At 45.8% G+C, this 21,148-nt stretch overlaps 1 protein-coding gene across 5 annotated transcripts in view; it reads left to right on the plus strand.

Annotated features, from left to right (window-relative positions):
• FSD1L (fibronectin type III and SPRY domain containing 1 like) overlaps positions 1-21,148 on the plus strand; it is a 201,887-nt gene that overhangs the window by 89,659 nt on the left and 91,080 nt on the right. For all 5 annotated transcript variants that reach the window (XM_033918462.1, XM_033918492.1, XM_033918472.1 and 2 more), the window contains 2 exons: positions 9,933-10,054; positions 16,282-16,491. In XM_033918462.1, the coding sequence (XP_033774353.1) occupies positions 9,933-10,054; positions 16,282-16,491 (332 nt within the window). The remainder of the gene's footprint in view (positions 1-9,932; positions 10,055-16,281; positions 16,492-21,148) is intronic.

Here is a 21,148-nt window from a genome sequence, read left to right on the forward strand (position 1 = left end):
GTGACTATCATTCCAGGAGAGTTTCTAGCGCCTTGGATCTCACGGAAGCTTACCTCCATATTCCAATCTACACGGAGCATCACAGATTTCTGCATTTCCATGTTCTGCAACAGCATTTCCAATTTTTCACTGCCCATTGGCCTCACGATGGCACTCACACTTTCACCAAGGTGATGGTAGTTGTGGTGGCCTCTCTTCACCAGCAGGGGATCCAGGTCTATCCTTACTTGGACGATTGATTGATCTGAGTTCCGCGTCGTCCAGAGTGCAAAAGTGTGGTGGTGTCTGTTGCAGGCATTGGGGTGGATTGTCAATGTCAAGAAGAGCAACTTGACGCCTTCCCAGTCCCTGGATTATCTGGGTCTTCTCTTCGACACCAAACAGGGTTGTGTGTTTCTAAGGCATGCAGACAGAAATTTCAACAGCAGATCAGAGCTCTTCTGGACTGTCCATCTCCAAAGGCCTGGCTTTATCTTCAGGTTCTGGGATCCATGCCAGCCTCCTTAGAGGCGGTCCCCTGGGTCCAAGCTCACATGTGGCCATTAAAGGAGTCCCTTCTTTCTCGGTGATCTCCGCAGCATCATCCCCTTCAGATACCACTTCCGTGGAAGGAGCCAGCTCACAGCAGCTTGAGCTGTTGGCTTCAGGGAGAGGCACTCCGACAGGGCAAGCTTCTTCAGATCTCAGAATGGATGACTCTTATGACAGATGCAGGTTGGGGTGCTCACTGCAGGGACCTTTACATTCAGGAACAGTATACTCCCCGTCAGAAACGTTGGTCGATCAATCGACTAGAGCTCAGGCAATTTAGCTAGCATTACTTGCTCTCCAGCCCCTTCTGGAAAGAAAAGCGGTGTAGGTCTTCTCTGACAATGCCACTGCGGTGGCGTACGTAAATCATCAAGGGGGCACAAGAAGCACTCTCTTGGGCCAGGAGGCTCACATACTGTTTCGCTGGGTGGAACATAAGAACATAAGCAATGCCTCTGCCGGGTCAGACCCGAGGTCCATCGTGCCCAGCAGTCCGCTCACGCGGCGGCCCAACAGGTCCAGGACCTGTGCAGTAATCCTCTATCTATACCCCTCTATCCCCTTTTCCAACAGGAAATTGTCCAATCCTTTCTTAAACCCCAGTACCGTACTCTGCCCTATTACGTCCTCTGGAAGCGCATTCCAGGTATCCACCACCCGCTGAGTAAAGAAAAACTTCCTAGCATTTGTTTTGAATCTATCCCCTTCCAATTTTTCTGAATGCCCTCTTGTTCTTTTATGTTTTGAAAATTTGAAGAATCTATCTCTCTCTACTTTCTCTATGCCCTTCATGATCTTGTAGGTTTCTATCATGTCTCCTCTGAGTCTCCGCTTTTCCAGGGAGAAGAGCTCCAGCCTCTCCAATCTTTCAGTGTATGAAAGGTTTTCCATGCCCTTAATCATTTGTGTCGCTCTCCTCTGGACCCTCTCAAGTATTGCCATATCCTTCTTAAGGTACGGTGACCAATACTGAACACAGTACTCCAGGTGCGGGCGCACCATTGCCCGATACAACGGCAGGATGACTTCTTTTGTTCTGGTCGTAATACCATTTTTAATAATACCCAACATTCTGTTTGCCTTCTTCGCGGCTGCTGCGCATTGCGCCGTTGACTTCATTGTTGTATCCACCAGTACACCCAAATCTCTTTCAAGGTTACTTTCCTCTAATACTAATCCCCCCATTTGGTAGCTGAATATCGGGTTTTTTCTCCCTATATGCATGACTTTGCATTTCCCTACATTGAATTTCATCTGCCATTTATTCGCCCACTCCTCCAGTTTGTTTAGGTCCCTTTGTAGGTCCTCACACTCTTCCGTAGTTCTAACCCTTCTACAGAGTTTAGTGTCGTCCGCAAATTTTATAACTTCACAATTCGTCCCCGTTTCCAGGTCATTTATAAATATATTGAACAGCAGCGGTCCAAGTACAGACCCCTGCGGAACTCCGCTCGTGACTTTCCTCCAGCCCGAGTAGTGACCCTTCACTCCAACCCTCTGTCTCCTGCCTGCCAACCAGTGTTTGATCCATCTGTGTACGTCCCCTTCCACCCCGTGGTTCCACAGCTTCCTAAGTAGCCGCTCATGGGGTACCTTGTCAAAGGCCTTTTGGAAGTCAAGGTAAATGATGTCTACAGGTTCCCCTTTGTCCAACTGGCTGTTTACCCCCTCAAAGAAGTGCAGTAAGTTTGTTTGGCACGATCTTCCCTTGCAGAAGCCATGTTGGCTCGCTTTCATCAGCCCATTTTTTTCGATGTGCTCACAGATGCTGTCCTTTATCAGTGCTTCCACCATCTTGCCCGGAACCGATGTCAAACTTACCGGCCTATAGTTTCCCGGGTCTCCTCTTGACCCCTTTTTAAAGATAGGTGTAACATTTGCTATCTTCCAGTCCTCCGGAATCTCTCCAGTTTTCAAGGATAGGTTGCAAACTCGTTGGAGTATTCCCGCTATCTCATTTCTTAATTCTTTTAGTACCCTAGGGTGGATTCCGTCCGGGCCTGGGGATTTGTCGCTTTTCAATCTATCTATCTATTGGAGGACCTCCTCATGGCTCACCTCTATTGCTGACAGTTTTTCTTCTTGGTCACCATGGAAGATCACGTCAGGTTCCGGTACACTGGATGTGTCCTCGCTTGTGAAGACTGATGAGAAGAATTTGTTTAACCTGTCGGCTACCTCTTTTTGCTCCTTTATCACTCCCTTTTTGTCTCCATCATCCAACGGTCCTACTTCCTCCCTCGCTGGTTTCTTCCCCTTAACATATCTGAAGAATGATTTGAAGTTTTTTGCCTCCCTGGCCAGTCTCTCTTCGTATTCTCTTTTCGCTCTCCTAACCACTTGATGACATTCTCTTTGGCGTTTCCTGTGTTTATTCCAGTTTTCCCCAGTTTGGTCCTTTTTCCATTTCCGGAATGATTTTTTCTTGTCTCCTATCGCTTTCTTCACCTCATTGTTTATCCATGCAGGGTCTTTTGTTCGGTTTTTTTTGCACCCTTTTCTAAATCTGGGGATGTACATATGTTGTGCTTCTTGCACTGTGCCCTTGAATAGAGACCAGGCTTGCTCTACAGTTTCTGTTTTCCTTGAGCTGTTTCTAAGTTTTTTTTTTACCATTGCTCTCATAGCATCATAGTTCCCTTTCTTGAAGTTGAACGTTGTCACTGTGGTTCTCTTCCCTTTTGCTGTACTTACTCCTAATTTGTACTGGATCATGTTGTGATCGCTGTTTCCTAGTGGTCCTACTACTTCCACTTCTTTTGCAGGTCCCCCTATTCCGTTGAGGATTAGGTCAAGAGTGGCATATCCTCTTGTTGGTTCCTTGACAAGCTGATCCATAAAGCAGTCCCTCACAGCCTCTAAGAATTCTGTTTCCCTCGCACAGTTTGAGTTTCCAATATTCCAGTTTATTCCGGGGTAGTTAAAATCTCCCATTACTGTCACATTCCTGTTGTTGCCTTCCCGCCTCAATTCTGCTGCCAGATCTTTGTCGTTTGCTTCCGTTTGTCCAGGTGGACGATAGTATAGACCCAATCTTATGTCAAGGCCACTTTTTCCTGGTAATTTTACCCATAATGACTCCAGTCCTTCCGCCTTTGGTTCTATATCCACCCCGGACGAGGGAATGGAGTCTTTTATGTATAGTGCTATTCCTCCACCCTTCTTGTGGGTCCTGTCTCTTCTATAGAGTTTGTACCCTGACAGCACTACGTCCCATTGGTTATCCTCATTCCACCATGTTTCCGTGATTCCAATGATGTCTAGGTTTTCTTTTTTGGCTATGGCTTCTAATTCTCCCATTTTGGTTTTTAGGCTCCTTGCATTAGCGTACAAGCAATTTAAGTCCTGGTCTTTTCTTTTCTCTGCTGGTTTTACATGTGTTTTGCTCCTCTTACCATCCCCTAGTTGGGCTGCCAGTCCCTCATTTCTGTTCCTTTCTTCCTCATTTTTTGGTGTATCTATTCTGTTCCTTTCTTCCTCATTTTTTGGTGTATCTTTTTCATCTGCAACCTGATTTCCTGATCTCTCCTGTTCCTCTAATTTTATCTGTTTGCCGTTTTTGTTGGTCAACAGCTTCTGTTGTTCGTCTCTTGCCTGTTCCCAGCATTTTTCCCGCTCAGTATCTTCTTTGGATACTCTTGTCCGAACCTTCGACGTCAGGTCGACTATCGGCTTTCCCCTTCTTCTCAGTTTAAAGCCTGCTCAATTCCTCTCTTGACGTTGTTTGCTAGCAGTCTCGTTCCTGCCTTGCTCAGGTGTAGTCCGTCCCTCCTGAAGAGCTTGTTCTTCCCCCAAAAAGTTGTCCAGTTTCTTACAAAAAGGAATCCTTCTTCTTCGCACCATCTCCTCAACCAAGCGTTTATTGCTTGTAGCTCGGTCTGCCTCTTCACGTCTGCCCTCGGTACTGGCAGAATCTCTGAGAATGCTATCTTCTGTGTCCTCAGCTTCAGTTCATCGTCTGTCTCTCTCAGCGGCTCATGTGGCTGGAGTTGACAATGTTCAGACAGACTTTCTCAGCCGACAGATCCTGGACCTGGGAGAATGGTCCCTCTTGCAGAAGGCATTCTGTCTGATTGTGCAATGCTGGGGTCAGCCCCAGATGGACTTGATAGCTTCAGCAGAGAACTCGAAGGCCAGGCGCATTTTCAGTCGATGAATGCAGTGTAGAAGCCTAGGACTGGATGCCTTGGTTCAGCCCTGGCTGGTTCACGAGCTTCTGTATGTGTTCCCTCCATGGCCTCTGGCCAGTTGGCTCATCCGCTGGATAGCGGCACATCGCAGCCTGGTGATTCTAGTAGCTCTGGATTGGCCTCATCGCCCTTGGTATGCGGATCTCATTCATCTTCAGCAGGACGAGAAGCTTTAGCTTCCTCTTCATCACTATTTTCTCAGTCACGGGCTGGTGCCCATGGAGAACCCATAACGCTTTGGTCTTACGGCATGGATTTTGAGTGCTCAGCCTTGATGAAGATTGGTTATTCAGATGTAGTTATCTCGACTCTATTGCTTTCAAAGAAACCCTCTACTATGGCTTCTTATGCCAAAGCCTAGAAGGCTTTCCAATAATGGTGTGCTAAGGATCATGTGGAGTCTGAGAGGGCTCCCATTTCGGTGGTCCTGGCTTTTCTTCAGGAGGGTTTAGTCAAAGGTCTGGAAGTGGCCTCCCTGAAAGTTCAGGTTGCAGACCTTTCATGTTTTCGAGTGCACAGAGGCGCTAGTTTGCTTGCTGGATGTTACTAGATTTATGAGAGGGGTGCTCCTTCTGCGCCCTCCCTTGCATCTTCCTTTCTCTTCATGGAATCTTAACATCATTTTGCAGGGCCTTGGAGAGGCCCCATTTGAACCACTGAAGGATACTTCGCTTCTGGATCTCGCGATCAAGACAGTCTTTCTGATTGCCATTGTCTCGGCACAGCACATATTGGAGCTTCAGGCTCTTTCATGCAGGAAACCTTTTCTCTGTATTATGGTTGCAGGCATCGTTCTCCATACTGTACCTTCCTTTTACCTCCATGTCAACCAGGAGGTTCAGTTGCCTGCGTTTCATTCCACAGGTTACGCAAATTGGATGTCTGGAGAGGACTAACAATTTCAGGCTGTCTGATCACCTTTTTGTCCTGACTACTGCACCTCGCCATGGTTGGCCAGCATCCAAGTCTTCGATCATTCGATGGATTTGAATGGCCATTTCTGCGACTTACATCACCTGCGGCAAGCAGCTGCTGATTTTGCTTAAAGCACATTTGACTAGAAGTGTGGCTGCGTCATGTGTGGAGTCTCGTGTGATTCATCCTGATCAAATTTGCACAGTGGCTACTTGTTCCTCTCTTCATACTTTTACCCGGTTTTACAGAGTGGATGTGGTAGCTCGTTTTGATGCCGCTTTTGGGACCTCGGTATTGAGGGCAGGCTCTTCTGTCCCTCCCTAGCTGCCACCATTGCTTTGGTATGTCACCTAGCGTTAATCCCTATAGGACCCGCCCTCTTTGTATACACTGCGTTGTTTCAAATAGTCTGCTTTTCTGCCTCAGTTATTCTCCTTACAGGTTTGAAGATTTTCCAGCCAGTTGCCGGATCCTGTGGGGATTTTTTTTTGTAAGTATGCACATTACCGAAAGTTTTTCTTGGGATAATAATAATAATAATAACAGTTTATATACCGCAATACCGTGAAGTTCCATGCGGTTTACAAAAGATTAAGCGAGGTACAAATTGATTGAACTTAAAAGGGGAGGAAGAAAGAGAGTTGGTGGGACAGGAAATCCATTTTTGAGGATAGAGAGATTAATAGGATATGGTGATCAATATCGAGGGGGAAGGAGAAGAGGGTCAGTTGTCTAGATATTTTAGGAACAGGTGTGTTTTTGTACGTTTCCTGAAAACCTCTTACGTGGTGGGCGAAAGCAATTGTTCTAGGTCCCTACCCCACAGCGCTGCTTGATGTGAGAGAAGGTGTTCGTGGTGTTTTTTCAGTTTGCAACCTCTAACTGGGGGGGAAACGAAGTTGGAGTGTGAGCTCCTCTTGTGTCTGTTGGCTGAGAAGGAGAAAAGGTCGGTTATGTATGTAGGGGCAAGTCCGTATAGTGCTTTGAAGCAGAAGCAGGCGAACTTAAACTTTACGCGTGCCTCCATCGGTAGCCAATGCAGCTGCCGGTAGTAGGGTGACACGTGATCAAACTTTTTTAGCCCAAAGATCAGTCTGACCGCTGCGTTTTGCATTACTTGTAAACGTTGCATATTTTTTTGGGAAATTGCCAAATAGGCGATGTTACAGTAGTCAAGTAGACACAGTATGAGGGATTGGACCAGGGTTCTGAAAGCCGATGTATCGAAGTAGGCTCTAATGGATTTGAGCTTCCAGAGAGTGAAGAAACCCTTTTTGATTAAGGAGTCCACCTGGTCTTTCATGGTTAGGCGTTGATCCAGAATTACACCTAGTATCTTTATAGTGAGCTGGATAGGGTAACTAAGATTATTGATACTTAGTGGTATTTTGGTGTTAATTGGGTGTGGTAAGGCAACGAAGAATTTCATTTTTTCTGAGTTAAATTTGAGCTTGAAGTCTGTCATCCATTGCTCCATTACGTTTATGGCTTCTGAAGCTTTGGGAATCGTTTCCAAGATGGAGTTAGCAAATGGGATGATAATCGTAAAGTCATCTGCATAACTGAATAGTTTTATCCCCAGCTGGGTTAATTGCATGCCCAGTGAGGACATGTAGACGTTAAATAGCAGTGGGGACAGTGGTGACCCTTGTAGCACACCGGATGGATTGCTCCAGGTTTCGGAAAGCTCATAATTGAAGCGTACTTGATAGGTGCGAGATATAAGGAAGCCACGAAACCAGTTCAACACCTCGTCCCTGATACCGATAGCGTCTAGGCATTTTCTCGTGGTCTACCAGATCAAAGGCTGAACTCATATCGAACTGCATAATCAGGGCATTGAGGCCCCTACTAAACAGTAGATGCAGATTGTCTAAAATGGCCGGGATGCTCGTTGTACACAGCAGTTTAATTTTACATTGTTCCTCAATGTTTTTCTGAGTTGCCTTTGTGCTTGTTATTACTTGTTCAAGTTCAAGACTTGTTTGTGTTTTGGGGGGGATCTTCCCCCATACCCCCTTGTTATGGATTTGTTCAGATATGTTACTTGGTTTTGGGACTTAACTGAATATACTTGCTAGCTCTCAGGCTAAAGGGGTGGAGCATATGCTTAGAAAAGTGTTTCCTTTAACTCCCAGAATGCGGGTTGGGATTGAACACGTAGAGTATGGAATCCTACAGGTACTAACAGAAAGAAGATTATCGAAGGTATAAACCTAATCTTCCATAGGCTTTCCTCATATGAGAGGAGTTTCATCCCCTTTATCATCTTGATCGCTCTTCTTTGAACCTTTTCTAGTTCCACTAAATCTTTTTTGATTGTGTTCCTATGTTAATTGTTTCCCTATAGACTACAAGAATCTCTTGATTTGTAAATTTTGAAATGTATAAAAAGATTCTGTTGTTTTTATTTTTTACTAATCTTCCTGCAATCCTCCCCACTCCCTTTGCTAGCTGAGCTCACTACTCCTAGGCTGAGCCACGATGAAGAAGAGAGTGAGGAGTCTGTATTTGTTGAATACTGTATTTCCACAGCATATAGAACTGTGGCCTGAGTCAGGAGCTGGCTCACCTTTGTCATGTTGTACAACCTGTAATATTATGCTACTGCTACAAATTTATTCAATTTTTTTCAATTTTATTCAAGTAAGTCTGTTTTGAAATATTTATATCATCAAGGTAATTCAATTGTTGCTAGGATGGGGAGGGTTTGCTGCTGAATTACAAAAATATACCAGAGATAGATCTCTCTTATTTAGCATTTTTTAAATTTGGAATGATCAATCCTGACATTTCGGTCATTAAACTTTATGATGATTTACTAAGGATGTGTATAACTCTTCAAAGCCAAACTTAAACCTGGCCCATTTTAGCCTGTTCCAGTTAAACATAATCTGTGTATTTCCCCAAGATCTGTTGGGAAGAATCTGTTAACAAAATTTCCTCAAGATCCTCAACAAATCTGTGGAGCTGTAATGTAGTTCTTTCTGATCCTCTGAACTTGGTGCAGAATTTGCACAGATTGGCATTTAGTTTCAATGAGTCTGTTGTAGATTCTGCTTGCAGTGTATTCATCTTTGAGAAGTTCTTGGAAGCAGATCCATAAAGCCTCTGGGTTTTCAAGATATATGTTGAGTTCTTTTTTTTATGAAGTTCCCACATCCTTCATGTTGATTCTCAGTAAGCCACCTCTCTAGAGCAGTGTTCTTCAACCTTTTTACACTTATGGACCGGCGGAAATAAAATAATTATATTATGGAATGGCAAACTACTAAGACTGAAATAAAAAAAACTCTGTCTCCGCCCCATCCCCGCAGCTCGGTCCCTATTTCCATCACGTGTACAGGGACTGGGGGGGGGGGAGAGAGAGAGATCCATGGTGCATCTTTCCCACTCCCTCTACTGCCATATCCAACATTTTTCCCTCTCTCATCCCCTGGATCATGTGCAGCATTTTTCACTATTGCCCTCCAGCCCCATACCCAACATTTCTCCTATCACCCCTCTCCAACACTATACCACACCTCTCCCTCCATCACTATGTCCAACATTCCTCCCCTTGCATCCCTTTCAATATGTTCCTCTGTTCCCTCTCTACCACCATATCCAACATTTCTCCCTCTCATCCTTCTCTTCCCCATGTATCTCTTACCTCACGCCTCTCTCTATGCCCAACAATTTTCCTCTTTCTTTCTTTCTTTCTCCATGTGCACCATCTTTCCCTCTCACTTACACACTCATCCCTAACAATTCTCCCTTTCTATTCCCTCTTTTGTGTCCCAAGTTCATGCTTTCTCCCTTCCTTCTGTGTCCCGAATTCGTGCCCCTCTCATGTCCCAATGCTCTCCTCCCCCACTCTTTTCTCCCTTACTTGTTCAGGGCCATTCAGCCTCTGCTGAAGCCGAATCAGTGTCCCCTGCAAGCGCGTGTCTGTCTTCCTTCCGGCTTGACTGCTCCTTCAGCGCCAGCTGCATTTGTTTGCTGGGACAGCGCTCAGAGGCTCTTGCATGCTGCTGACCCAGTTCTGGTTCTGGGTCAGCCACATGCAGTGTGCAAGAACCACTGTGCGCTTTCTTGGCAAACAAATGCAGCTGGTGCTGAAGATAAGGAGCAGCCAAGCCGGAAGGAAGATGGACATGCGCTTGCAGGGGACACTTATTTTTTACGGACCGGCAGGAAATTTTTGCGTACCGGCGGTTGAAGAACACTACTCAAGAGAGTATGAATTAGGGAAGAGTAGTAGCTCAGGCCTGATGCTTATGTCTTAATGGTGTGCCTCTCAAATTTTGGCTGTAGGGTCACAATGGCTGCTGCATTTCGCCTCTCTTTGAAACCCAAAGTCAGTGACAACATGAGCCATTTGATGGTGGATTTCTCCCAGGAAAGACAGATGATTCAGACTTTGAAGTTCTTGCCAGGTAAAAAAAAAAGAAAATGAAAACCCCAAAAGCCTTAGAAAAACCTTTTTCTATTTTATGAGGTGATAATGTTTATGCTAAGAAAAATACACCGTATATACTCAAATATAAACTGAGATTTTTGGGCCCAAAAAATGGCCCTAAAATGGGGGGGGGGGGTCTTAGTTTATATTCGGGTCAGTGCAGACCCGCTTCACTCCTGTACAGGCCTCTGCTTGGCCTGCCATGAGACCTGATGGTCCAGCGGTGGCTGGGACAAGAGGGGTCCCTCCTGACCCAGTCAATTCTAATTATTTTCATATTCCTTCCACCTCCCACACATAACTTTAGTTTCCCAGATGGTCCAGCAGTGAATTGCAGCAGTAGCAACCTTCCTTTGCTCCTGCCGTGCAGAGCTGCTAGCTAATTGTCTGCCACGAGTTCTTGCTGGGAAGATCATGAAGGGCATAGAGAGAGTGGAGAGGGACAGATTCTTCAAACTTTCGAAAAATAAAAGAACAAGAGGGCATTTGGAAAAGTTGAAAGGGGACAGATTCAAAACGAATGCCAGGAAGTTCTTCTTTACCCAATGTGTGGTGGACACCTGGAATGCGCTTCCAGAGGGAGTAATAGAGCAGAGTACGGTACTGGGGTTCATGAAAGGATTGGACAATTTCCTGCTGGAAAAGGGGTTAGAGGGGTATAGATAGAGGATTACTGCACAGGTCCTGGAATTGTTGGGTCATCGCGTGAGCGGACTGCTGGGCCCGATGGACCTCAGGTCTGACCCAGCGGAGGCATTGCTTATGTTCTTAGATCACTCCTGCCGTGATTTACCGCTGTACCATCAGGGGTACTAAAAGGCACAGACAGAGCCACTAGTGGCTCTGCATGGGCAGAAGTGAAGGAAGGTCACCAGGGATACTAAAGGTATGCGGGAGAGGCAGGAGGGAGATGATAATAATTAGAATTGGATGGATAGAAGATGAGAGGGATCCCTCCTGTCCTGGCTACCGCTGGATCACCAGGTCTCAAGGTAGGCCCAGCAGAGGCCTGCAAGGCATCAGGAGGGAGGGAGACAGGGTACAGAACCTGGCAGGGAGTGAGGGGGGCTAAGTGCAGAGACGGGGAGGGAGGGAGGGAGTGGGCTAGATGAAGAGCAACGAGGGAGGAGGAACAAGGTGCAGAGCCTGGCAGGGCAAGGCAAGGCAAGGCACTGCACTTGACTATTAAAGAAGGGGATCACGAACAGATCAGAGAAGGTTATCATGCTGCTGTACCGGGCTATGGTGCACCCTCATCTGGAGTACTGCGGTCCAGCACTGGTCACCATACATGAAGAACATAAGAAGTTGCCTCCGCTGAGGCAGACCAGAGGTCCATCTCGCCCAGCGGTCCGCTCCTGCGCCGGCCCATCAGGCCTATTGCCTGAGCAGTGGTCCCTGACTATCCCTATAACCTACCTCTACTCCTATCTGTACCCCTCAATCCCTTTATCCTCTAGGAACCTATCCAAACCTTCATTGAAGCCCTGTAATGTGCTCCGGCCTATCATAGCCTCTGGAAGCACGTTCCATGTATCCACCTCCCTCTGGGTGAAAAAGAACTTCCTAGCGTTTGTTCTAAACCTGTCCCCTTTTAATTTCTCTGAGTGCCCCCTTGTACTTGTGGTTCCCCATAATCTGAAAAATCTGTCCATGTCTACCTTTTCTGTGTCCTTCAGGATCTTGAAGGTTTCTATCATGTCTCCTCTAAGTCTCCGCTTTTCCACGGAGAACAGCCCCAGCTTTTTCAGTCTGTCAGTATATGAGAGGTTTTCCATACCCTTTATCAGTTTAGTTGCTCTTCTCTGGACTTCCTCAAGTACTGCCATGTCCTTCTTGAAGTATAGCGACCAGTACTGGACACAGAACTCCAGATTAGGGCGCACCATTGCATGATACAGTGGCAGGATTACTTCCTTCGTCCTGGTCGTGATACCCTTCTTAATGATACCCAACATTTTGTTTGCTTTCCTTGAGGTTGTGGCGCACTGTGCCGATGCCTTCAATGTTGTGTCTACCATCACTCCCAGGTCTCTTTCAAGGTTGCTTACCCCTAGCAGTGATCCCCCCATTTTGTAGGTGAACATAGGGTTCTTTTTCCCTACATACATGACCTTGCATTTCCCTATGTTAAAGCTCATTTGCCACTTTTTGGCCCACTCTTCCAGTGTCGTTAGGTCCCTTTGGAGATCTTCGCAGTCTTCCGTGGTCTTAACCCTGCTGTAGGACACGGTACTACTCGAAAGGGTCCAGAGAAGAGCGACTAAGATGGTTAAGGAGCTGGAGTTGTCATACAGTGAGAGATTAGAGAAACTCGGCCTCTTCTCCCTTGAAAAGAGGAGACTGAGTAGGGATATGATCGAAACATTCAAGGTACTGAAGGGAATAGACTTAGTAAATAAGGACAGGTTGTTCATCATCTCCAAGGTAGGGAGAACGAGAGGGCACTCTCTAAAATTGAAAGGGGATAGATTCCGTACGAATATAAGGAAGTTCTTCTTTACCCAGAGAGTGGTAGAAAACTGGAACTCTCTTCCGGAGGCTGTCATGGGGAGAACACTCTCCAGGGATTCAAGACAAAGTTAGATAAGTTCCTGCTGAACCAGAACGTACGCAGGTAGGGCTGGTCTTTGACCAGAGGGCAGCCGTGTGAGCGGACTGCTGGGCATGATGGATCACTGGTCTGACCCAGCAGTGGCAATTCTTATGTTCTTAAACACCTCCCCCCCTCGGTTTATATTTGAGTCAACCTTTTTTCCTCCTTTTTGGGGGGGGAAAAAAGGTTACCTCAGTTTATATTCAGGTCTGTTTATATTCAAGTATATATGATATATGTTTTAGGTATTGGTTTTAGAAATCAGTAGTAGTAGTAAAGAGTTTGCTGTTGTGACATGTGTGAGGTGAAGTTTTTTAGTGACACATCAGTTATCTGATTTAAGAAAAAGTTTTTGATATCTTACTACTGACTCCACACGAGATGGGAGGATAGGACTGAGACACTTGGTCGAGTTGGTATCAGAAGTGAGCAATCTTAAGAAGAAGGAGTAAAGTGCTCATGAATTGTTTATGTGTAGGTTATTACAGGAAAGGATGGCTGGTTCTGTATCATGCTGGCTTGAGGTATTTATAAAGAATAGATAGTATCAAGTTATCAAGGATGAATTTTCTTTACGGTTTTAGAAACCCCCATGAGGTATACTGCAGGGGTCTCCTGTTTCTTCTCTGCTATATAATATATATATACGAGTTTTCTGGATAATTTTGTTGGGTTCAGATCAATAGCTCTATTCCTATGCAGATGACATCTTTCTGTTAACAATTGATTTGGATAAAAATTTATTCTCAAAAACATTGACAGATTCTATCAATAAAATTAAAACATGGGCTTTAAAGGTTCAGTTTAAACTTAATACTGAAAAAAAAAGTACTGTTCTTGTACAATCTCTCTTTATTCCGGGGCCAGTGGGTAGGAAGCCTCAAAAATTCAGAAGCTTCCCCCCACCCTACCTCTCTCCATTACATACCTCCTCTCTGAGCATGCTCACCAATCTTTTCTTCCTACAAGCTAGGCTGTAGGAGCTCATCTTTTCTGCTCATGTTTTATTTTGTGATCTTTCAGTATTTTTTGTTCGTGGTTTTCGTCCTCATGCTGTGGAGGTTCCCTGCGGGAACATCCTTGATTGCAGAAAATTGCAAGGCTGTTGGAGAATGTCTGCTTCTGGGCAGGTTCCCTGCTCAGCAGTAATCCCCCTGGACAGCCTGCACATCAGATCGGGACCTTTCCCTTGGGAGCTAGCTCACCCCAGGTTCATCCACTAGTGGGTGTAATGCAGGCTGAAACGGTTCCGTGGAGGCGCGACTAGGATTGGAGCCAGACTGCTTCCCTTTGCCAGGCGTTTGTGCGGCGTGTCCAAGGGTGGTGGAGGTCTCCGGCCATGGTGATCAGGCCAGTGGGGCAGTCAGAAGACTTGAAATCCAGATTTTCAGTTCACTGAGGCAAAGGATCTCCCTGCAAGCTGTATTCAGCTGCATGCAGTTTCTCTCATCAGCACAGTGAGTAAAATGTTTCAGTTTTTCCTGTGAGCATATGGTTATGTGAAAGCAAGCTAACAGCTTGAATAAGAGATTTGGGAGGGTCTTTTAAAAGGGTTTTTTTAGGTGGTTTCCCTGCATGCCCTGTAGGGGACACCGGAATCCCAAGACAACTTAAGAAAGCCATTCCTTTGCCTTTAAAAACTTCTATCAGTAGCAGAGAACAGAGATCCCCTCCCATACATATATCTGAGAATGGACTGAAAAGCCTAACTATCCTGACTGCAGGGACTGACCTGCTCTAATAGAGATTAATCAAACTGAAAGGGAAAGTAGAACTGGATTAGGTAACATGGAATGGCAAAATCTCAAACAATTCCCTTGGGAATTTACAATAGAGTCTAGTCCAGTTTCCTTGGGTGTTTACAACAGTCTAGTCCAATTAGCCCGGCTCCATGTTTTGAAGTTAGAAAATGACGTGGATAATCTTGGGAAACCATCTCCATGTCATTCTTTAAGGAGAGAGGGAAGAATTACAACCACTGACCCTCAAGCCTCGCATTGAAGAATGCTGGTGTAGAAGGACTGAGGTTGAGACAGACACTAAAGAATGACATGGGATTGCTTCTCATGGTTATGTGCAGGGACAGGAAGGGTGATGAATTTTGTTACCGTGTCATTCTCTATTTTGAAGTTCCCCCCTAGTAGTGAGCTCCGCAGCAGGTTAAAAAACTTCTCAGCTGACACAAGTGAGATGGATTGGGAGACTCCTGCTAACCAGGAAAATGAAACTTCCCCGGAGGAGCCTATGGGATGGTATTACTGACTGGCAGATTGGACTCTGAGGAACAATATAATAAACTACTGGAGAATGAGATTTGTTTAAATGGATCAGGGACTACAAAGTAGGGTAGTCCTGAAGAGAAAGGCTAATGAGAGCCCTTCAAAGTGCTGCAAGTGGCTTACTGTATTAGAACTGACAGAGCTAGTGAGTTTTGGTTTGAGAGAAATATTTCCATTGAGTTTTGGTTGTTTGAAGAGACTTTTGGTTTTGTGCCAGCCTTGAAGAAATTCCTCGAGCCTCACTATAATAAATTCCCTTAATCATTTTTGGACTAACTTGTTTACTATGAAAATAGATTTAAGTCTAGACTCTCCAGAAAAGAGTGTAGTCACATGAAACAAATTCACATGAGAACTTCGCAAGGTGTAATTGGGAGTCCTTATGCCAGCCATAAAGCCATAAATATGTGTACTTGTAACTTATAGTATTCTAAGTTACATGTGTAAGTGTGTGCCTCTCCCCCACCTACACACATACCTGGCATGTACATAGTGTGCACACACAAATGCTAGCATTCTCCACATTTATGTGTGTAACTGGCATGTAAATGTTAGCATCTACTTAGGGTGCAGTTTTCTAACTGGATGTCATAATTAAGTGCCCACTTTAAACATGCTTGGAATCTTTTCTTTAATGGTACTTGTGTTAATTGGCATTATAGAATACTAATATAAGTCGGCACCAATGTGCCCACATTTAAGTGCTAACGTGCCGGGTCTGTTGCTCTTGTGAATGCTATTTTGCAAAGGTTGGTCTTGCCCATAACTCTCATCTCCTCTGGAAATCTGCCTTTGCACACTAAGATATTTTAGTTCATAATTATGGAGTAGTAGTTGGTCGCACAACTGCCATTTACTTGCATCAGTGTATACGTCTGTGCATAAATGCTGTATTCTATAAATTTATGTAACACGTAGGTGACGTGTTACAGCATGAGAGGGTCAGTGGTTAATGTAGAATGAGTTGTTGGTCTCCATCTATTTCCCAAATCCATCCCAGATGCTGGCTTCCCATATCAGTTTACCATCCTAGTTGGCAGATCTCAGCAGCATAGTCAGTGGTTGTACACATAAAGATTGATCAGGGATTAAATTATTAAGATATTTTTATAAGAGGTCCTTGCCAGGGTAGGGTTGAAGTATATTGTCAGAGCAGTGTGGGACAATTGCCTTTGTTGAATCAACAGTACTTCCCAATTCTGGTGTCTTTGGTTATATGGACTGAAAAACTGGAAGAAAGCTCGCAACCTCTGGAGTGTATGCATGGTTCTAATACCAAGTTAGAAGTTGCTTGTCTCTGTTTATTAGTTTGCTTTTATTTTCTGGCAGTGCCTAAAGCGCCTGAAATTGATCCAGCAGACTGTCTTGTGGCAGACAACTGTGTGACCGTAGCATGGAGGATGCCAGAAGAGGACAACAAAATTGATCACTATGTGCTGGAGTACAGAAAAACCAATTTTGATGGACTTCCAAGGATAAAAGATGAGAGATGCTGGGAGATAATTGATCATATCAAGAGCACAGAATATACATTGACTGGTAAGGATTATCTAATGTAAATGTTACTATGTGCAGTTTAATAGAGAAATATCAATCAGGCTTTGGTAACAAAGTGGAGAGTAATACTTCTCTCATGCTCCCAGAATAAATATTAGCCTTCCATGGCATTATAATTTATTTCTATGATTACAAAAAAACTCACAAGAATCTGCATGCACCTTCACTATATACCAGGCCCCAAAACTTTATTGTAGAAAACTTTTACCAGTTCCATAACTATTGTAAACATTTTACAAAATGTAAAAAAATAATCTTTATTTGAAATGGAGAGCCTTCATTTACATCAAATTTTATTAAATATTTAATCATGTCCAAAGAAAAATTTCTTAATATTTAAAAAAGTTTTAGAACATGGATATTGCACCTTTTTAAAAATATGCTGGATTTTACAAAGCTGCAGTGGAAGTTTCTACCTTAGGCTGGCCAGGTAAATGCTCTGATGCTCATAGATTTCCTTTGAGTGTCGGAGCATTTACTTTGCTGGCCCACAGTAGAAACATCTGCTGTGGCTTTGTAAAAGGGGCCCTAAGAACATTTTCTTTGGACATGGTTACATATTTGCTAAAATTTGATGTAAATGAAAGATCTATATTTCAAGTAAAGGTCCTTGATTAAAAATGTTTTATATCTATAATAGTCTCCTAGAAATTAGTTTGGGTTTGATTAATTTATTTCTTCAATTTGATGTCCTCTTTCTGTGCACACTTCCAAGTGTTTGGGCAAGGAGGATGCTTCTAGAAGTATTGACAAAGGATATTCATGTCCATGGAAGACTGTGGATACTAATGAGGTTTGCATTAAAACCTACCGTATATACTCTTAATATAAACAGATCCGATTAAACCAAGATAACCTATCCCTCCCCCCCCCAAAAGGGAGAGAAAGGTTCACTGAAATATAAACTGGAGGGAGGGGTTATATTCAATTGCCTTGCCTTGCACCCAGCCCTCCTTCAGTCCCTCCTTCCCTTCCTGCCCAACTCTGCACCCAGCCTCTGATGCCCACTACAGGCCTCCCTTAAGCCCTGGTGGTCCAGCAGTGAGCTGGGACAGGAGCAATCCTTCCATCAAACTGTCCCGGCCAACTATTAACCACCCTGCCTCCCTCCCACCTTCCGGACTTGTTGCAGGCTTCCCTCAAGCCTACCTTAAGCCCTGGTAGTCCAGCAGTGAGCCAGGACAGGAGCAATCCTTCCAATGTCTTGTCTCAGCTAGCTGTTAACCACCCCACCTTCTTCCCACCTCCCGGACCCATTGCAGGCCTCTCCCGGGCCTTCCTTAAGCCCTGGTGGTCCAGCGGTGAGTCGGGATAGGAGCAATCATTCCGGTATCCTGTCCCAGCCAACTGTTAACCACTCCGATTCCCTCCCACCTCCTGGCTCTCTCTCCAGCATACCTTTTGAACCCTGTTGGTCTCTCAGTGAAGTTGGGCAGGAGTAGTTTTTCTTCACTCCTGCCATGTGCAAAGCTGCAATCAAGAAATGACTGCTTAAGTTCCCGGGGCAATCTCATGAGACCGTACTCACGAGACTACCCCAGGAACTTGCACAGCCATTTCTGATCGTGACTCTGCATGGGGCAGGAGCTAAAAAAAATCACTCCTGCCTTGCTTCACTGCTAGACCACCAGGGTTCAAAAAGTATGTTGGAGGAGGGGTCGGGGAGGTGGGAGGGAAGTGGGGTGGTTCACAGTTGGCCAGGACAGGATGCAGGAAGAATCGCTTCTGTCCCGGCTCACCTCTGGACCACTAGGGCTTAAAACAGGCCCACAGGAGGCCTGCAACGGGTTCCGGGTGGGGTCTGGGGGAGCGTGAAAACTCGAGGACCTGAATATAAACTGAGACCATTATTTTTGGGCCATTTTTTTGGCCCCGAAATCTCGGTTTATATTCAAGTATATGCGGTATTAATTGAGTCTGCAGCAAAGATGATAGTAAAAGTGTATGCAGTTATTTTTATTTGTAGTTTCTAAAAGTAGATGCACTTAACGGTATTGCGGTATATAAACTGTTATTATTATTAATGGTTTTTCTGTTACGTCTCTTCTGGAGTCAATACGTTAGGTGTTTTATCTCAACCCACGAACCAGGTCTTGCAGAAAACCACACACTTTTTTTTCCTCTGCTCCTCTGACATGGCTGAGGAACACAGAGTCCCCTACAATTTTTATTTCTACAAGCAAACCGTGCAGAAGTGCTTCTGATTTGTTCTGCTATTTTTTCTTATTTTTTTGCTTAAGTTCATTTTTTTCTTGGTGGCTTCGGTGCCTTCCCTTTTGGAGGGGTTCGCTGCCTGGGAAAGGAAGAAGTTTCAGTGGAGCCAGACTGCAGCTTCACAGGGCAAGCTTCGGGTGGATCTGTGCAGCCAGCCTGCTGTGTGCCGCCATCAGAATTTGGGTCCGTTCCCCTGGCCTTAGATTTAGGGGGATGGGCCGGGAAGGAGCGTGCCGTCTCATTTCCACGAGGCAGACCCGTCGGCTGGATGGCAGCAAGACCCGTTCAGCTGACCAACATTGAAAGGTTAGTTGGGGGAGGGAGATTAGTTGGGGCGGGGGGTCGTTGGGCTTTCTGGCAGGAGGAGTTGGGCATCCTCCTGTCGGCGATTACGAGTTTGGGGGGGAGGGGGTTCCGGGGTTCCGACAGGAGGAGTTGGGCATCCTCCTGTCGGCGATTACGAGTTTGGGGGGGAGGGGGTTCCGGGGTTCCGACAGGAGGAGTTGGGCAAACTCCTGTCGGCGATTACGAGTTTGGGGGGGGAGGGGGTTCCGGGGTTCCGACAGGAGGAGTTGGGCATCCTCCTGTCGGCGATTACGAGTTTGGGGGGGAGGGGGTTCCGGGGTTCCGACAGGAGGAGTTGGGCATCCTCCTGTCGGCGATTACGAGTTTGGGGGGGAGGGGGTTCCGGGGTTCCGACAGGAGGAGTTGGGCATCCTCCTGTCGGCGATTACGAGTTGGGGGGGGAGGGGGTTCCGACAGGAGGAGTTAGGCATCCTCCTGTCGGTGATGGGACAGGCGGCCGCTATACTTTATTGCAGCAGGGAGATCCCTTGCCGCGATCAGTATAGCGGCCGCGTCTACTTACAATGTAGACCAGCATTTTGCTGGCCTACATTTTAAGCGTCTCTTCCTCTACTAGGGAGACGCGTAGGGCCGCCTAAGTTCGCCTAAGGCCTGTAGGCGAGCTTAGGCATCTTGCGGGTCTCCCTAGGCTCCCGGAGGCGCCTTCAGGCCTGCCTGGGGAGCATTTTTTTTTTAAAAACGTGCATCCCGATTGGCTGATTAGACAGCTGTAGGACGTCTACAGTTGCCTAAAATCAGGACGCACTTTTGGAGAATCAGGGCCTTAGGGTCTATCTGCATCAACATTCCAGAGTCAGATTGATATAATGTCCCATAGGCCTTTGCTGATGTTGGTTAGGTCATCTGAAAATGTTAGCTGCTAGCAATGCTAGGCTGACATCGTCCACCCAGAGATATTCTCAGAGCTACAGCCAACACTACAGAAACCCCAGATGCCAGCAGGCTTCAGGTTCTCACACCAGCCCCATCTTCAAGAAATCCCAATGACGCCAGGTCCTTATCCGTGCCTCCTCATATTGGAGGCTGGTTGTCTGAGTTCCTCCAGGAATGGGAATTGATCTTTTCAGACCAGTGGGTGCTAGATATACAGCAGGGACACAAGATAGACTTCTTTCATCTTCCCCCAGAGTTGTTTCTGGATTCTCCTGCAGGTAAACTGGAGAAGGCGTTAAAGGTCTGAGTGATGCTGCAGCGTCTCTTGGACATTCAAGCCGTCAAGCTAGTTCCTAAAAGCTCCAGCAGATACTCCTTATATTTCATTGTGCCAAAGAAGGGCCCAGAGGACTGGAGACCCATACCAGATCTCGAGTTGGTCAGTGCTTTTCTGCCGATTCTACACTTTCAAATGGAGAAGGTGCGGTTGGTCATCACAGAAATGTGTCTAGGAAAATTCCTTGCATCTCTGGATTTGACAGAGGCTTATCTTCATATCCCTATATTCCCAGGGCACCAGAAGTATCTGAGATTTCATGTTCTCCAGCAGCATTACCAGTTTGCAGCCCTTCCCTTTGGGCTAGTGATGGATCACTGCACTTTCATCAAGATGATGGATGTGGTGGCAGCTCAACTCCGCAGGATGGGGTCCAAGATCATCCCTATCTGGATGTCCGGCTGATCAGAGCTCTGTCCATGTCCAGACTGGAGTGCAACCAAGCAATGAAGACAGTTTTCTCTGTTCTACAGCGCCTGGGCTGGATTATCAATTTCAAGAAGAGTCAGCTTACGCCTTCTCAGATGCTGGAACATCTGGGAGTCCAGTTCATGGATGTGTTTTTCTTCCCAAGCCGCACAAACAGAAGCTCCAGGAACAGATCATGAATCTCCTAGTGTTACTGAACACCAGTGCTTGGCATTATCCTCAAGTCTTTGGGTCCATAGCAGCCACCCTGGAAGTTGTGCCCTGGGCCAGGGCACACATGCAGCCTCTGCAGGAGTCCCACCTACTTTGGTGGTATTCTCAATATCATGCTCTTCAGATGCCACTTCCCTGGATGGAGCCAACATGCAGCAGTCTGCGCTGGTGGATTCAGGGAGAATCTCTAGCATGAGACATGCCTCT

Source organism: Geotrypetes seraphini, chromosome 1 (genome assembly GCF_902459505.1).
Source record: "Geotrypetes seraphini chromosome 1, aGeoSer1.1, whole genome shotgun sequence".
NCBI lineage: Eukaryota > Metazoa > Chordata > Amphibia > Gymnophiona > Dermophiidae > Geotrypetes > Geotrypetes seraphini.